Below are 15,442 nucleotides of genomic sequence, written 5' to 3'. Positions count from 1 at the left end.
GTGAGACCTTTAAGCCGCTTCCTAGGTGGGCCAGGCCCCCGTGGGAAGGGTCCCGTCTAACGCGGCGGTGAGGCTGGAAGACGTGGAAGTCGGTGCCCAGCCACGCGCCAGCGCGCCGGGGCGCCTTCCCCGCTTTCAGAGCCTTCACGTCTGACAGCGTCTGTGACTGTGTTTTGGTAGTGAAGTCACAGTAAATCTTCTGATTTCCACACATTTTTTGACGGCATGAAATTGCTGCTTGAAACTTTTTGCAGAACACAGATTTGCTTCCGTGGGAGTACTGCAGGAAAAGCGTTGGAAGGGAATATCCTCAGCACCGAGCAATGTGCAGTCGATAGCTATTCCCCGACGCCCTCGCTATGCGCTACGGTTTGAAGGGTACTTAAAGCCCCTCCTGGTTTCAAATGATCACCCTGGATCTTTGCAGAGAGGTAGAGACTAGTTTTATCTGTTCGCTTGAGCTATATTACACTGCCAGTTAAGCAATACAGCAAATTCCCTAATACAATTATTCCATGCAAATTGGCTTATTATCTTTTTGTTATTTGCTTTGGTTGATATTTCAGCCAGGAGAGCCACATGATCTTGCTCCAATGCATTTAATTTTTTTTTTTATCCCTAAATAGCAAGATTGAATGAATGAGAAGCGACTGTTAATTTTTTTAATTTTAGGAAAAGTAAGCTACCCCAGCTGGAAGGAAAGCAACCTCGGGGCAATTTCACCAGAGATGTTTTCATATATCTTATTCTGTATACTATCTCTAGTATAACAGACATCCTTCATGACCTCAGAGGGGAAATGAAGAGGTGCTTAAACTTAATGCATTTTAAAATAATTAATCATGTATTATATATGGCTAAGTTCAAGAAACACCAAATTGCTTTTTATCTGTTATCGGGGAAAGGGTAATTTAAGTTTTGAGAATGGATAAATCTAGGTCATTGGAAGGATTTTTCTGTGGTTTCTCTGACATGTGAACTGCAGGGCAGCTGTTGAAGAGGACACATCATTGCAGAGCCCACTCGTAGCACGAGATTCATGGATACACCAGTGTTAATAGAAACTTAGTCAGCCTGAAATGGAGAGGGCAGGAATAACTGTCCTAGGGGACCAGACAAGGGGCAGAAAAGGGTAGAAAAAGGGCCTCAAAGCTTGGAAAGGGGAAGCAGTGTAATCTTCCTTTTACCTTCGTAATGCCGTCCTGGGCAGCCCCACCTAGTGCTGAGCAGAGCAAGGAAACTCCGCATTACGTATTTTTGGCACCAGAGGCTCAGCTTCTGCTTAAGGGTGTGTGAGAGGTACATGTAATGTCTCTGCTACTCCTGCAGGAAACTTGGGTTGTGAGTGATGTGAATGAAAGGGTTGATCAGAAAGCAGAAAAAATTTAGAATGCTTTTTCCTTGAATTTTGGTCAGCACTGTGTTTTATGTATTCCTGTAAGTACAAAAGTGGGAAGGCAGAGGGCTGGACACCCGTGCTCAGGCTATATGGTAATCAGCTCAGATGCTACGGGAGCACCCGCCGATCTGCACGCTCGGTGCAGCGCGTGGAGGCAGCACACTCTGGTGAGCTTGTCCGAGTGGATTAAACAGGCAATGAAAACAAAATCTGAGATCATGGTCTGATTTTCTGTATTGTTTGTTCAAACCCGAATATAAAGTTTACCCCAGGGGTCATTTAGGATGCACCGAGGAGTCGCATGCCCTCTCACTGCAGTGCGGGAGGTTCTGGTATCCTGAAGCTGTGGCCACTCCGGTGGGACCTTTGATTAAAGAAAGTAGAAGGAAGGGTAGCTGGGAACTTAGTGTGGTGCTGCTAATGCCAAGGTCGCAGGTTCAATCCCTGTATGGGACTACGCTGAGGATTGGACTAGATGATCTCCAGAGGTCCCTTCCAACCTTACCATTCTGTGATTCTATGATTCTAACTGCAGAAGAGCAGGGCAAAAAAGTAGTTCAAAGTATTTTCTTAGTTCTGTCACAGTTGTACTTGCTAGGAATAGGAAAAGTAGATTTACTTTTCTGAGAAATAACTACTCTATCTGTCATTATCCGAAGATAGGTTCTCTTCATACACTCATTGCATTTTCAAAGAATCCATTAGTCAAAGACATTTGAGTTATCTAAGAGGCTGCAGAAAGAGCAGCTATTTCAAAACACGAAAAACCTCTCAGTTATCTAGCTACCTAAACCATGCATAAAGACCTAGAGGAACATGCCCTCAACCTTATGACAGTTTTCTCCTTGTGCCTTACACCGCCTGAACCTTCATCCCCCCCTATCAACCCCTGTGGTCTTCCCACTGGTGGGATTATGCTTTCAAGAGGCTGGAGAGTTTCATTCTTCTCCCATTCCCCCATTTACAGGGTTACAGGATATTTGCCACTTATTCATGAGACATGGAAGCAAAGGATTTTGAGTCTTGTGCTTTTTGGGGTGAGATTCTCCTTTAGTGGATAGGTCCTGCCCAAGGCTCAAGTTTTCACTTGAAGATGTGCAGGTTTGGTTGATGTAAAAGTGAGTCTGAGCAGTCCCACACAGAAAGGAAGAGAAAACAAGAGGGGATCCAAATTGTTGCATAAAACACTGTTACTGCTTGGTGTCCCACGAGTGGGAAGCAAATATAGGTTTCTCCCCAAACGAGAAAGAGCACAGGTTCAATTACCAGCCGTGAGAGAGCATCACAGTTCCCCTGAATTGATGTATGCCTAGTTTCAAAATAGGTTTTTTAGTTAAGCTGGAGAAAAACAAGAGGAAAGCTGAAGTTTCTTTTTGATTTGTAGCTCACAAAATGCCAAACCTACCTTCGTTTGCAATTCTGTAATTTTAAGACCGATTTCCAGGGACTCTCTAAGGACAAACTTCATCCAAGCAAAAGCAGAATGATGAATGTACTATCTAGGACACACAGATTCACATCTACAGATACTTTGGTGAAATAAGATTAAATAAGGAGAAACTGCATTCTTTTTAATTTCCCTTGGGTTTGGTTAAGCCTCCGGAGACCGAACCTCCCCTGGAGGTACCAGAGGATTTGAACAGAGCAGCCTCCTGGCTGAGAAACAAGACGGTTCATGCACATCTAAAGCTTCCTTAATGGGAAACCAGAAGTTGCTGAGGGGCAGACCCAGCACAGGCATCCAAAAACAAGGAGGCCGTTACTGCCGCAGCTCCCCTTGCCGGGTCTCCGTTGTGCCGCTTGCGCAGCAGCGTTGGTGCAGAGCAGCAGCCCGGCCATATATCCTGGCCTGGCTGCAGCAAAGTCTGTTATTTCTCTAGACATACCCTAGCTGCTGATTTACTCCTGCAAATGAGAGACAACTGTGCTGCCACGGGGCTTTTAGCAACTCTTTTGCTGTTTCCGAATGCCAGGAAGCCTGAGCAGCAACGTAACAGCACAGGGTGAAGAGTACAGTGAAGCCTACTGGAAAAAAAGCTGTAGTCATTAATATGGATTCCGTGTAATTTTATATTTCATGAGCTTCTTTTCCTTTTCTCTTTGAGCCCCCTGGAGACGGCAGATGTTTTCGAGTATCACATGGAGAGCAATGTGTCTTTTTTTCTTTCTTTTTTCTTTTTTTTTTTATTGTGAAGATTCTGCCTCACTTGAAAGGATTAGAAGAGGAAATTTTTTTTCCTTTTCTTTTTTTGTCGATTGCCTAACTCAGATCATCTCCTCCAAATGCAACCACCATTTCTGAAAAGTTTGCAGTAGCACTGTCTTGTAGAGCATTTGCCCTTTCAAAGGTATAAACTTGTTCATTAAAGCTAGCTGCACAGCAGCTTGGATCCCTTATCTCCTTCAGGGAAGAGGCTCAAATGCAATAAAGTGTCGGGATCAGTGAAACTGCAAAATGCCCGGGCTTGTCTCAGTGTGCCATTACTCCATGCACATTTTCATCTATTTCTAAACCAAATTCAGAACAAAATATCAAAATTGGCACATACATAATACTTGGAAAAAAAAATATCTGATCTTGTGGTCCGTAAGTAAAGAAAGATATTATAAATAAAAAAAAAATGTTGCAAAAACCACATTGCATTTCTTCTGGCTAAACCTAACGTTAGCAATAAAACACTGTAATGATAGCCAAAATCTCAGAAGAAAAGTGTGGGGATATGAAGTCCCCTTTTCCTTGCTATAGCATTAATCTGTCTCAGTTCACATCCACTGAACTCATCTATAATTTTCCCTTCAGTTCTTGCTTGCTTTCCATTAACAATGAAACAATTTTATTCCTCTCCTGCATAGAGTTAGAAGGGCGGAGAGAGGGAATGCTGACATTTTCTTCTTGAAAAACTGTAAAAACGGCAGTGCATCGCTGCATTACACGAGGCAGCTGCAAATCTTGGCCCGGGGTGCCGTGGGCGCTGGTGAGCGTGTGGCTGGCAGCGGGCAGGACTGGCCGCTTCCGCGCGCTCTCTTACGCGAGAGACGTAAATACAATGCAGAAGAGCACCGAAGAGGTTTTAAAGTCCTAGCAACCTCCTTTGAAATTTTATTTTAGCTTAAAATATAAGGAATAATTTATTTCTTAGCAAATGTGAAGACCAGTTCACATTCTGGGTTATTTTTCCCTACCTTGGTGTTAAAGCTGCCTCTGATTATTTCTCCTTTTTCCTCCTTGGAGGAGGACGGTCAGCCAGAATCTTTGTGAGACCTGTTCGAGTCGTCAGCCTGTAGTTCTTTCAAAGTATGAGTTAGGGATCTGACTATTTCTGTCTTTGGCTGTCGGCAGTTTTTTTATTTTAAAGAACAAAAGCTAAAACAGTTTTTTAATATATTTATTTCACACCAAGTACTCAGAAATATTTTATTGAGAGGTGACGAGTACATTTCCCAGACCTAACGGGAAGGTTCCCCCTAAAACAGACATCATGGTATTGGTTGCACGCAGAAAAAATATTAATTTTAATACCACTTCACAGTTTAACTATGTCTTATCACCTTTATTTGATGCTCACAAAAATAAAATTATTATGAATATAGGAAAAAAAGCCTTTCAGTATTTCTCATAAAATGAGGTATATTAGGCTCTTTTAGTATCTCCCAGCAGTTTTAATAGAGAGAGGCAGCCCAAAGCCTTAGACACATCCTGGTGTGCTGGGTGAACGCACGGTCCACGCGACGGTGGCAGCTACCACCCGGCCCGGCGTCTTCCAAGGCGCGTGGGGAAGTGGTGCAAGCGAACGGCACCAGGAAGGGGGACGCGCTGCTCGCGGCAAGGCGGCGGCAGCCGGCAGCGGGGAGCTCTGCCCTTTCGCCGAGGGTGCGACGCCGACCGCTGCGGATCTCCCGCAGACGCCCTGGACGGGGCCCGCCAGCCCGCCGCTGGGCGCGGGTGCAACGGCGCGTGAGGTGCAATCACGGGCTTCTGAAGGCATCTCCTCCTCCTTTCCAACAGGACCTACACAACTCCTGCGCGGCAGCGAATAGCGCACGCTGGAGCTCGCGCTGCTCCTCCTGGACCGGCTGCACCAGCCAAGACCCAGCCCGGTCACAAACACCTTTCACCGTCTCCCGTGGGCTTCGAGAGAGGCCAACGTCTGGGTTTCGGTCTTGCAGAAAGCCCGTCTCCGCCAGCGCTCGCTCATCTCCCGTCTGAATTTCAACTGAGTTCAGATTATTTATAAACCCTGAAGTTTTCATCGGAGCTGGATCAATTACCTTCTTAATTGTGCCAGCGTTGGAGAATTTTCACCTCTTTTGCAAAATCACAAGAACATGCTTGCAATGTAAGTTATTTGATCTGCAAAGCTTAACTGCATACATATGTACTCATACCCATGCGGCAAGAGCAGGGAGAGGCTAGCACACTGACAAAGTCCTCGGATGGCAGCAGCTGAGACAAGGACCTAGGCTGGTGTGTCAGAAATAATTTAAACCTACTTTCTGCTTCTGCATAGCTGTGCTTGAAAGTGGGAGGGATCTGCAGGACCAGCAGCTGGATCCCTGGCGTCGCCGAAACGACACCGTTTTGCATGCGGCTTTCCGCTCGCGCGCCCTCAAACACTTGACGGAAACCCCCCTCCGTGGGGTATGCACCCGTGCCACAGCCTAAACAACACGCACCGATCGTCTAGTTTGTGGTCCGGTTTCGGAAGAATACTAAATGGATCATCAAATATAACGTAATATTGTAAAAATGAAAGATAACGTTCTAGTATCACTCTCCTCCGGTAAAACACTTCTAAACAAACATACTACACTGTGCCTACAATAAGCACAAGCTTTTGATCTAAAAACCAACATGAACCAGCTTTTTAGAACCCGGTTAATTATTAAATGACCCATGAAAGTTTTGAATGCATGGCCAGCTTTTCTGCATTTATCAGATAAATTGATTTTTCTCTCTTTAGCTTACGTATGTGACTGATTTCTTTTTTTTTTCCCGTTTAAAAATGTATTTTTAGGGTTAGAACATAAACTCTTTTTAAGTATGATATACTTTTACGAGACATGACAGAGAAATAAATTCTGCAACGTGTAAGAGAAATATAATAACCTAGTTGCAGCTAAGCCCATTTTTGGCACTTAAAAAAAGGCCAAGTGCAATTAATTATTAGAGGTTATCAAGAAACGCTGTAGGCAAAGTAGGCAAAGACCAACGTACAGAGGAAAACTAGGTATTTAGTCAGATAGATGGTCCTTACAACCAAAATATATTTTTACTAGCAGGAAAAAGAAAAAAAGTACTCATGTGTGTACATTTTCTACCTCTCCAAACACTGCTTTGAGAAATCACTGCAGACGTATGGTTTCTGCTTCACGTATCCGATCAGTTCCCTGATTTTTGCACTGCACTTTTTAAAATAAGCGACAGCGCAGAAGTATTTGTCGCAGAGCCCTTGGGTTGTGTGCTCAGGTACACAAACGCGTGTGCTTAAGCGGGTGCTAAATTTTTCTTTTCCGTCGTAAGCTTTTGTAACGCCGTAGAGAGCGTGAAGAAACCGCGTCCGGGAGAGCCGCGGTTCGCGCGGCCGGCGTCCCCGGGGCCGAGGGTGCTCCCGGCTTCGCGCCGCTCTCGCCGTCCCTGCGGCTCTGCCCAGCGGCCCCCGCTATCTAGCGCCGCCAGGGATGGGCAAAGCGGAGAAACAAAGTCCCTGGAAACGACAGAAGAAAAGGAACAACCGGATTGTCCGTCTGGGCCGCTTAAAGAAGGCGAAACTCTGTGATTATTTCTTCGGAAAACGAATTATTATTTCTTAACTACATGGAACCTGCAAAGTATGTAATCAAGCAAACCCGAGCCCTAGGTTAGGTGACAACAAGTGGCATTTCAGAGTTACAGGCTGTAATGATTAGCGCATAATTACAATTCCGATTATTTTTCTGCTTCACAATCAAATACCACTGTGCCCACACAAAGCCCTATGGAAATCAGTGAAGTACTTTGCCAAAATATGAGTGTATGCCAAAATCACTACTGGGAGCCTTAACGTTATTTAAGCGTTTTTTAAGTACTCGTTTTGATATGAGGGATATTTTCGAAGGGAGTTAAGGGAACAGGGTATGCTTGATATAGGAAAGTTAGGTATTAACATAGCTATTTCAAATATTATTTAGTGAAAAATTTCACTGCAACTAAAGAAATTGAAATAAGATGGGATAAAGATTTAATTGCATGCTTTCCTCTTTTTGGATGATACTCAATTTGTTCATTTACAGCAGATCAATAGGTAAGCTGCTTCCTCCGTGTTTTTACTGCTTCGGTTATTATTATCACCTGATTCAGGTCTTAAATATTGAGCAGATTCAAATCGTGATTGAGTTATAGTCCATTTAAAATGAGAGAACAGTGTGAGGAAGCATTTTAAGTTAATTAAAGGTGTTCTTAATGGAAAAAATGAAAGTTCTGTTCCACACAGTATTAAATGGCGTCCATAAAAGTAATTATGTGACAGGTTATTTAATATTTGATACTGCTGGACTACGTTCAGGACCAGTTTAAGTTGCAGAGAGCCCCAAGGTGCATAACACATGCCAGTGATAGTAGCATGTGAAGCACATTTTGGAAATACACTCAAGTGATTTCGGTGAATATTTAGCAGCACTTAAGGTAGCAGACTGCAGAACTGGCACGGCACCTCGAACGAGCCCAGCGAACGTCCTGGCCCTTGGCTGTTGGTTAAAAACAAGGCAAGCACGGAGCACGCCTGGGGAGCTGTGCTTACGACGACTGCAGCCACGCAAAAGCTGTAAGCGGAAGTACAATAATTCTGAACACTGCAACACGAATCCGTAAAAAACAGGAGTCCAGCTGCACGGCCACGTCAGCCCCGCAGAGTTGCTCCTCTTGGAGCATCTCCTCCTACTACTTACTGTACATCATTGATGCTCATCATGAGCACTTCTTTAATATAACTGAAAGCCCACGCTCTTGGTCCCACCGTGCTAGCTGTAAGATGCTTTGAAAGCAATGTAAAACTTCTCCTTTGACAATATAGCAGAATAAAACTAGTACTTTGTTACAGATGGAAAAGAGTTTCTCATTTCTTATCCTATAGTTTACCAGTCAAGATTAATGGTTTAATATTCATGCTTCAAGTTATCCTCGTTCTTTTTATAGAAATGTTAAAGCTGAGATTTTAATGGGAATGAAGATCCACCAATTTCCTACACCTTTATCTGCTTTTGGCCTTGCTGTTAATATTATACAGACAATTTTAATGCTCTTTAAACACTGATCTTCCTTTTAATTGCCCATTGATCCTAATGTCTAAATCCATACATACTTCAATGAAGTATGCCTTATTGTATATTGATAAAGCTATATACCATATTTTTATGATGTTATCCAAAAGAAGTCTAAGTTTAATGTGATGCATAGGTTTATGTTATGATCTCATTTCTGTATAAATAACAGTGGAACTCATGACAGTCCACTTAATCTGCCTCCATACTATCATTTTACAATTATGGTCAGATGTTACTCCTATTCTTGCGTCTTGCTTGCTTCATGAATAACAAAAAAGTGCAATATCGTTCCCATGTAGATATTAAAATGTTGGGTTTTCACTACGTTATTTTCTGGTTTAGAATGTGGTAAATTTTAAGCATGTAAATAATTTTCATTGATTTCGTTGAGGTTTAATTAGGTGCTTAAATATATTCTGAGCCCCATTTCAAACACCACCAAAAACAGACAGGAGGCGGCCAGAAGCTAGCAGGAGCGTGAGCGAGAGCAGAGCAAGCCCCTCGAGCAGCCCCAAGAAGGCGGCTGCCCACAGGTTATTTCCTAACTCCCATCTGTTGGGGCATAGCCTTAAACAGAATTTTATCCTAAGCTAATCCCAGATGCTCTCTCTGTTGCCGTAAGCAGCTTGGTTGAATCTAATTAAACTCAGCCTCAACATTATCTTATGGCAATGAGACACACACACCAGTTATGAACAAATGAAGGAATAATTAGTTCTGTTTTAGTCATTATTTCAATGAGTTTTCATCAGTTGGGACTTCGGGCAAGTCATGGCTGGAGACTGGAAGGAGTAGAAGTGTATACAAGCAGGCTGGGCCTGAACTTAACTCACAAACTCCTTACCTAATCATTTTGGAGTTGCAAACATTGATTTCAGTCCAGAGAACAGAAAAAGAAATGTTTTCTGTTCCGGATTCCTGCAGATTGGCTAATCTCCCAAAATATGGAGCAGAGTTGGTTTCTAAAGAATGGCTTAGTCCAGAGGAGCTGACCAAGCAGCAACGCCCTTGCTGAAGCACAAGGGTTATTCCAGCCGCAAAACAGTTTTTGCTGTGTATCCTTGTTAGAGCTAAACGTGTTGCTGATGCAACACTAGTCGTGCATGTGCACGGACCTACCGGTAGATCTGATTGCATTTTAAGAGTTATTTTGTGAAAAGGACTGTGCAGACAGGAAAGACCGCCGAAACAGCCCTGCCACTGCAGTTCTGCTGGAAGCCCTCTGTCATATTTAACAGACCCATGTCCTCGAGGGGGAGTCCTGTGACCTTACACTCACAGTAGCTACAGTCTTAAGAGCACATAGGCTCTCTACCCGTAACCCTTGAGCTCCCAGGTCCAGTTCAAGTATTGGACATCTGAACAAGATACAGGTGATTTGGCCGAGTCTGGATTCCCTAATGGAGCAGAACCCAGGAGGTAACAAGCCTGGTCTTTCCATATCCCAGAAAGGAAGGTCTAGCCGTGGAACGGATGGACGTTCCCCAGAAGGACAGTCCAAATGTTGTGTCTTGCTACAGTTTCTGTTATTGGACACATTGGCTTCAAAATGCAATGTGATGCTACCTACAACCATGGACATCGCAACAGTAAGAGATGCTGTTTCACAGTAGAACTTGGAAAAATAGCAAAACTTGAAACCCCAAACCATATTCCAAATGAGGAAAACAAGTTATTTACCCTGAGGGACGACACTTTCCCTAACTGCAAAAGACAGGCACAAGTCAAGTCCCTAGTGTTGCCAATACAACAGCCTTATATAGTCAGCATTGATCTTCTACTGCACGTTCTTTAATAATTGAGTCTTCCATGAACTGCCCATGTCCAATTTCCTGTTAGGATGATCTACCAGAGCTGCATTTTATATCTTATTCTTTCAGTCTATAGATCTTTGCTGCTCTTCATGTTGTTTTTTTTTTTTAAAAAATCTGATTAATAGGTTCAAGCTCTACATTTATATTACCTTGTCTAACACTTGCTTTTGTCCTATCAGTCAAGTCACTTAAAATAAGATAGTCTAACACAGAGTAGCTTATCCTTCTTAGCATTCTTTCCGTCATTTTTCATTCTTGCTGCTCTTTACACCTTATTTTCCTTTAAAGGTTATGAGTGTAGCCTGTTTTTAAGAACTAGTTAAACAAAATGTCAGCGGTGTAATATTTTACATAGGCCTCAGTAACAGCAGCAGAGAGCCAGTTCTCCTTTCCTTCTTGTCAGTGGGAACGTCCACATATCAGTTCAGTTCTGCTGTAACTCACCTGCAGGACCTCTGTGCTTGCAGACGTACGTGTGGACACACAGCACGCAATATATTGTCAACGAAAAGTACAACAGGTTTTTGCAAAAGTATTTGTATCACATCTCCTCCTGTAAACTGGGCATAGATAAGCATAAAGTTCTGTGATGGTAATGACTGAAACATTCCCTAAATAAAGTTTCAGGATGGCTAAAATATACTGAAAATGGCAAAGCTCATGTCCTAATGGCCATGTATTTTAGGATTCCTTCTCTCCTTAGCTAAATTTGCCATGGGTAATTTTACTATACAGTGCAACGTGCAATTCCATAAATAGGAAACAGATCTAAACATTGGTTCTTCATTTCATTTTTCAATTACAATGAAATTAAAGTGAATTTAATCACCCTATCTTGTTTTATAACAAATAGAGTCATTGTGATTAATGTTAGTACACACAATACCAAATTAATTTCCAATTAGATCACTCTTGCAGGATGCAGTAAGCTAAATGTCTACAACCAAACCCGGCAACCCTTTCTAAATCAATTCACCAACTGAAAGGTCACCCAAATTACACTCAACTTGTTCCCTTATGTTTAATATCTATTATAGCCACATCGCTTTCAGGAGTTAGCGCTGTTCAGCCTCCGTTACATCAGCTCCCATGCTGTCTTTGCTCCTTTTGCTGCACTCTCGGATGAATCCGCAACCCCCAAGCCGCTGCTTGGACAAGGTGGTGGCAGGAGAAACAGGCTGGGCCCTGGCAGAAAGCACGAGAGCACCCAGGAGCGATTCTGCTTAGTGGCAATGGGGATTTTTTAAAACAGAGATTTTTTTTTTTTTTTTTATGAGATGAGCTGGATTAAGACTGCATGCAATCCTAATTGAATTAACAGATCACAGCTGTGACTTTTACTTTACCTTGTTGGCTTCATTCTGCTCACATTTCCTACGGTGCAAGATCCATCGTTTTTCTACACATAACCGTGGGATTATAAACAGTTAATAACACCTATTCCATGCTTTTGAGGTGAGCCACATGCATGACTATACCCTGCCTCCATAAACTGGCAGCAAAAGGCAGTGAATTTTTATGGCAAATAAAAAATAAGTATAAAGAATATGTGAAAATTTGGGGGTGGTAGAACTCTGTTTTTCTGCCTTTACTCTCTGTAACTTTTTTTCTCGCCTACTATAGCGTAGCTCAGTGCATCAAGTTTTATTCCAAGCGAGGAGGAGCTGGTAAGCCGGGGGCTTCAAAGCCACGTAAATCCTGGCAGGGTCACTGCAAGTGGCAGGCAGCACTTCAGTCGCCCTTCAGACCATGGGCTGACATGACGTGTAAACATGCTCTAGAAGGAATTGTGCCATGCACTCATAAGCCTTTAGTCTTTTTTGCTTGCATTTTTTTTAAAATCAGGTGCATTTTCTGCTATCATACAATATTCTGTAGAAATGTTATTGTGAGCTTAAAGTACTGTTACACTGCTCCTTTTGTTACGCAAGCCATATTTTAAAGTTTATATTTGTGCCCATCCAGTACTTTATTTATGTCAAACCAGACAATTTCTAGTGGTAAAATGTCTACATCATTAAAAACTACTATTAATATATTTTTCCAAAGAGATAGACTGATACCGTAAGTCACCCTTTGAAACATTAGGGGATTTGAGCTGAAGCACTTTGACAGGTCAATTCAAATTACTAAACAGGATTGTTTTTGTGAAAGGATGGCTTGAACTTCTAACATTGTTCCTCATGTTACACCTCGTTACCCCAAATCCAGATCTGAAGCCACTAAGACCTGATATTAAATGAGACCAAAACAAAAGCGAATGAGAGCAGATGTGTTTGAACTTCTGCACTCATTGTTTTCCTGAGGATCAGAAGTGGAACTACATGAACTATGATATCAACACCACTTTTTGTAAAGAAACGGTAGTCCTCTGCTAATCCCATCTGCACAACTTGCTCTTTGCACTGCAACAGAGCTGCCTTTGTGCACGGAGTGGAAAACAGTCATTTCTTCACATTTGCATTAGGAATATGCCCTAAGTTTTTTGAGAAAGAGTAAACTTTTTCATAGATACTAAACAAGAAAAACAGTTTTGCAGAGTCTTTCAAAGAACAGGCTTCTCAGAGGTACAAAGTGAAGGCCTTTTCAGCAAAAAAGTTGGACAGAAAAGCTCCTAAATGCGATAATGATTGTCACTGAATTTACTTGAAGCTTAATGGGAGCTCAGTAAGAGCGATGCTGTTCCTTCCTCTTGGTTTTAGAGCATTAAGTAGTTTTAATGTTTACAGCTGATCTTCTCTAGAGAATAAAATCCCTGCATATTTTATTCGAAATGCCAAAACCATTAGCGGTTTTAAGATTTCTGTTCTTTAAAAGGCAAATACTAGTAAACACGGAAGTGACTCTCCTTCTGTTAGTTGTGTATACTGAAACTGTTCATATTTCATTTATCTGACAAGAAGCCATTACTTTTACTTACATGGTGCACCAGGATTTCAATCACAAACAGAATGCAACAAGCTAAGAAGGATGTTGCTCATGCCCTCGCACTGAAATTATTATCCATCCCTTCTCTTTCTTGCTGCTTTTCTGTAACCCACCTTGAGCACTGCAGCATCTGGATGTGCCTATTAACATTACAGTTATTAAAAAAAAAAAAAAAAAAAAAAGAGCAAGAAACCATTATTTCCTAGGTTTTAGGAGGCTTGAGGTGGGTTCAGACTGATGCAGCAATTAAATGACTACAGCCAGATGAGACCTTGTCGTGATAAAGAGCACTACTAGTTGCATTCACTGCCTCAGGGACTCGTTTCCAAGAAAGCAGTAAGCTATATGAAGCCATTTAACCTGAATATGTCCATGAAGCACCTAGAAATGAAAAATGCATATCGTCAGTGCTTTAAAAAAGCCCAAATTATCAGCTGATGAATTCAGAGTAATCTGTTTTACAGGAGCTTAATTCTTTATTGGATCCATGCAACCCCCTGCAGATAAGCACAAAAATGCTGCACAACCTGCAGTGGAACATCTTTCATAGCTGTAAATGCTAATCTCATCATAAAATAGATTAGGACTTCACAGGCATAAGTGCCTGGCGTAGAGCACATGTAGCTATTTTTCTTTTTTTTTTAGTTTAAATATTTAAATACATGTTAGATATTGCAAGTCCTGTTGTATTGCACAAGAAAGAACGCGCTCTCTCCTAGTCACTAGAGCTTACATACAATGATTGCACACAAAAAGATAAAATTGTTAAAGTGTCCCTGTTTCACAGCTAGAACTAGGGGATGGTTTAGAAGGCCATTTGCTTTCTTGGTCTCGTGCAGGTGTAGGAGGGCTCAAAGTGGTGCAACATCCCATAGCCACCTCCAGCTGTGCCTGCAACAGTCTCACCATACGTGACCGAGGACGCCGGGCTGCTGGCACCGTTAGACGGTAGGCTTCCCGAGGGAGAAAGGCAGAGGAAAAACTGATCCTGTCCCCTCCATAACTCGCTCAGAGCTTGTTTAATTTTGTGAGAGGTACGTGCTGATTGGCGGGGAAAAAAAAAAAAAAAAAAAGCAGTGTTTTTCTGCTTTCCCCTGAAGCTGCTGTTGCAATGTCACTGCACCCTTGCACATGGCTGTGCTTTCACAGGACAAAGTGTCCCTTCATTAAGGAAGTAAAACAAATCATAGGGTTGATTTATTTACCTGGCTTTTTTTTTTTTTCCCCAGTATTAGCACTTGGCTGGTTTCCTCAGACAGTGGGAACATGAGGACATACCCTGGAAACCGCGTCCAAGATCCAGGACATAATTAGAGCAGAACAAAACACTGCATTGCACAGCTAGCGGGGAAAGCCTGTCCGTGAGAACAGAGGGGGAAGTTTTGCACGCAGTCGCCAGCATTGCAAATTTAGCGTGTAAGAGTATGGCCACCTCTCAAGGGGAAGGCAAACTCTTTGACCCAATTACTCGATGCCTGTAGACCCCCTTTTGAAATAAGGCAGTACGCCAGCCTCAGCCCAAGGTCAGCCCCGTGCTACACAGCTTGGCCAGCAAATCAGTGCCCATCAGAGCCAGAGCCGCAGCATGTACCCTCCTGGCCAAGGCACCTCCTCTTCATCTGGTTACATCTGCTTCTCACAGCTATAATGTAGTTTCTTCTGAGCCGAGGCTGGTTCTGGTATAAATAAAGCTTGCAGGAGTGGAGTTGCGCTACGCCCCACAACCCACACTTTGTCAATGCAGTGTACTTGCATGCTACGCGGCAAAACGCCACCTGCACGAACTCAGCCCGAGGCTGAGCTCCAGAACTGACTATGTAACTCCTAGCAGGTACAACGCCGTTACAGGAATCGCGTTTATACAGTAAAGATTTTGAGAAAAAGAGCAGATTTCTTGGATACAGCAAAGCTTGATCCCGCGTGCTGGGTGACTCGTGGTTCTCCAGGGCATCCCCTGCAGCGCGCTCTGCCCTGAGACTTGTTCTGTCGTGGAAGTCCTGAG

At 42.9% G+C, this 15,442-nt stretch overlaps 1 protein-coding gene across 1 annotated transcript in view; it reads right to left on the bottom strand.

Annotated features, from left to right (window-relative positions):
• DOCK1 (dedicator of cytokinesis 1) overlaps nucleotides 1-5,650 on the bottom strand; it is a 332,981-nt gene extending 327,331 nt beyond the window's left edge. Inside the window, exon 1 of the mRNA XM_085299124.1 lies at nucleotides 5,413-5,650. Within this exon, the coding sequence (XP_085155250.1) occupies nucleotides 5,413-5,650 (238 nt within the window). The remainder of the gene's footprint in view (nucleotides 1-5,412) is intronic.
• Between the last annotated feature and the right edge of the window lie 9,792 nt (nucleotides 5,651-15,442).

Source organism: Rhea americana, unplaced genomic scaffold, assembly GCF_003343005.1.
Source record: "Rhea americana isolate MKP2758 unplaced genomic scaffold, rheAme1 scaffold_145, whole genome shotgun sequence".
Classification (NCBI taxonomy): Eukaryota; Metazoa; Chordata; class Aves; order Rheiformes; family Rheidae; genus Rhea; species Rhea americana.
Note: the sequence above shows the minus strand (reverse complement) of the source record. Positions and strands in the feature narration are given on the sequence as shown.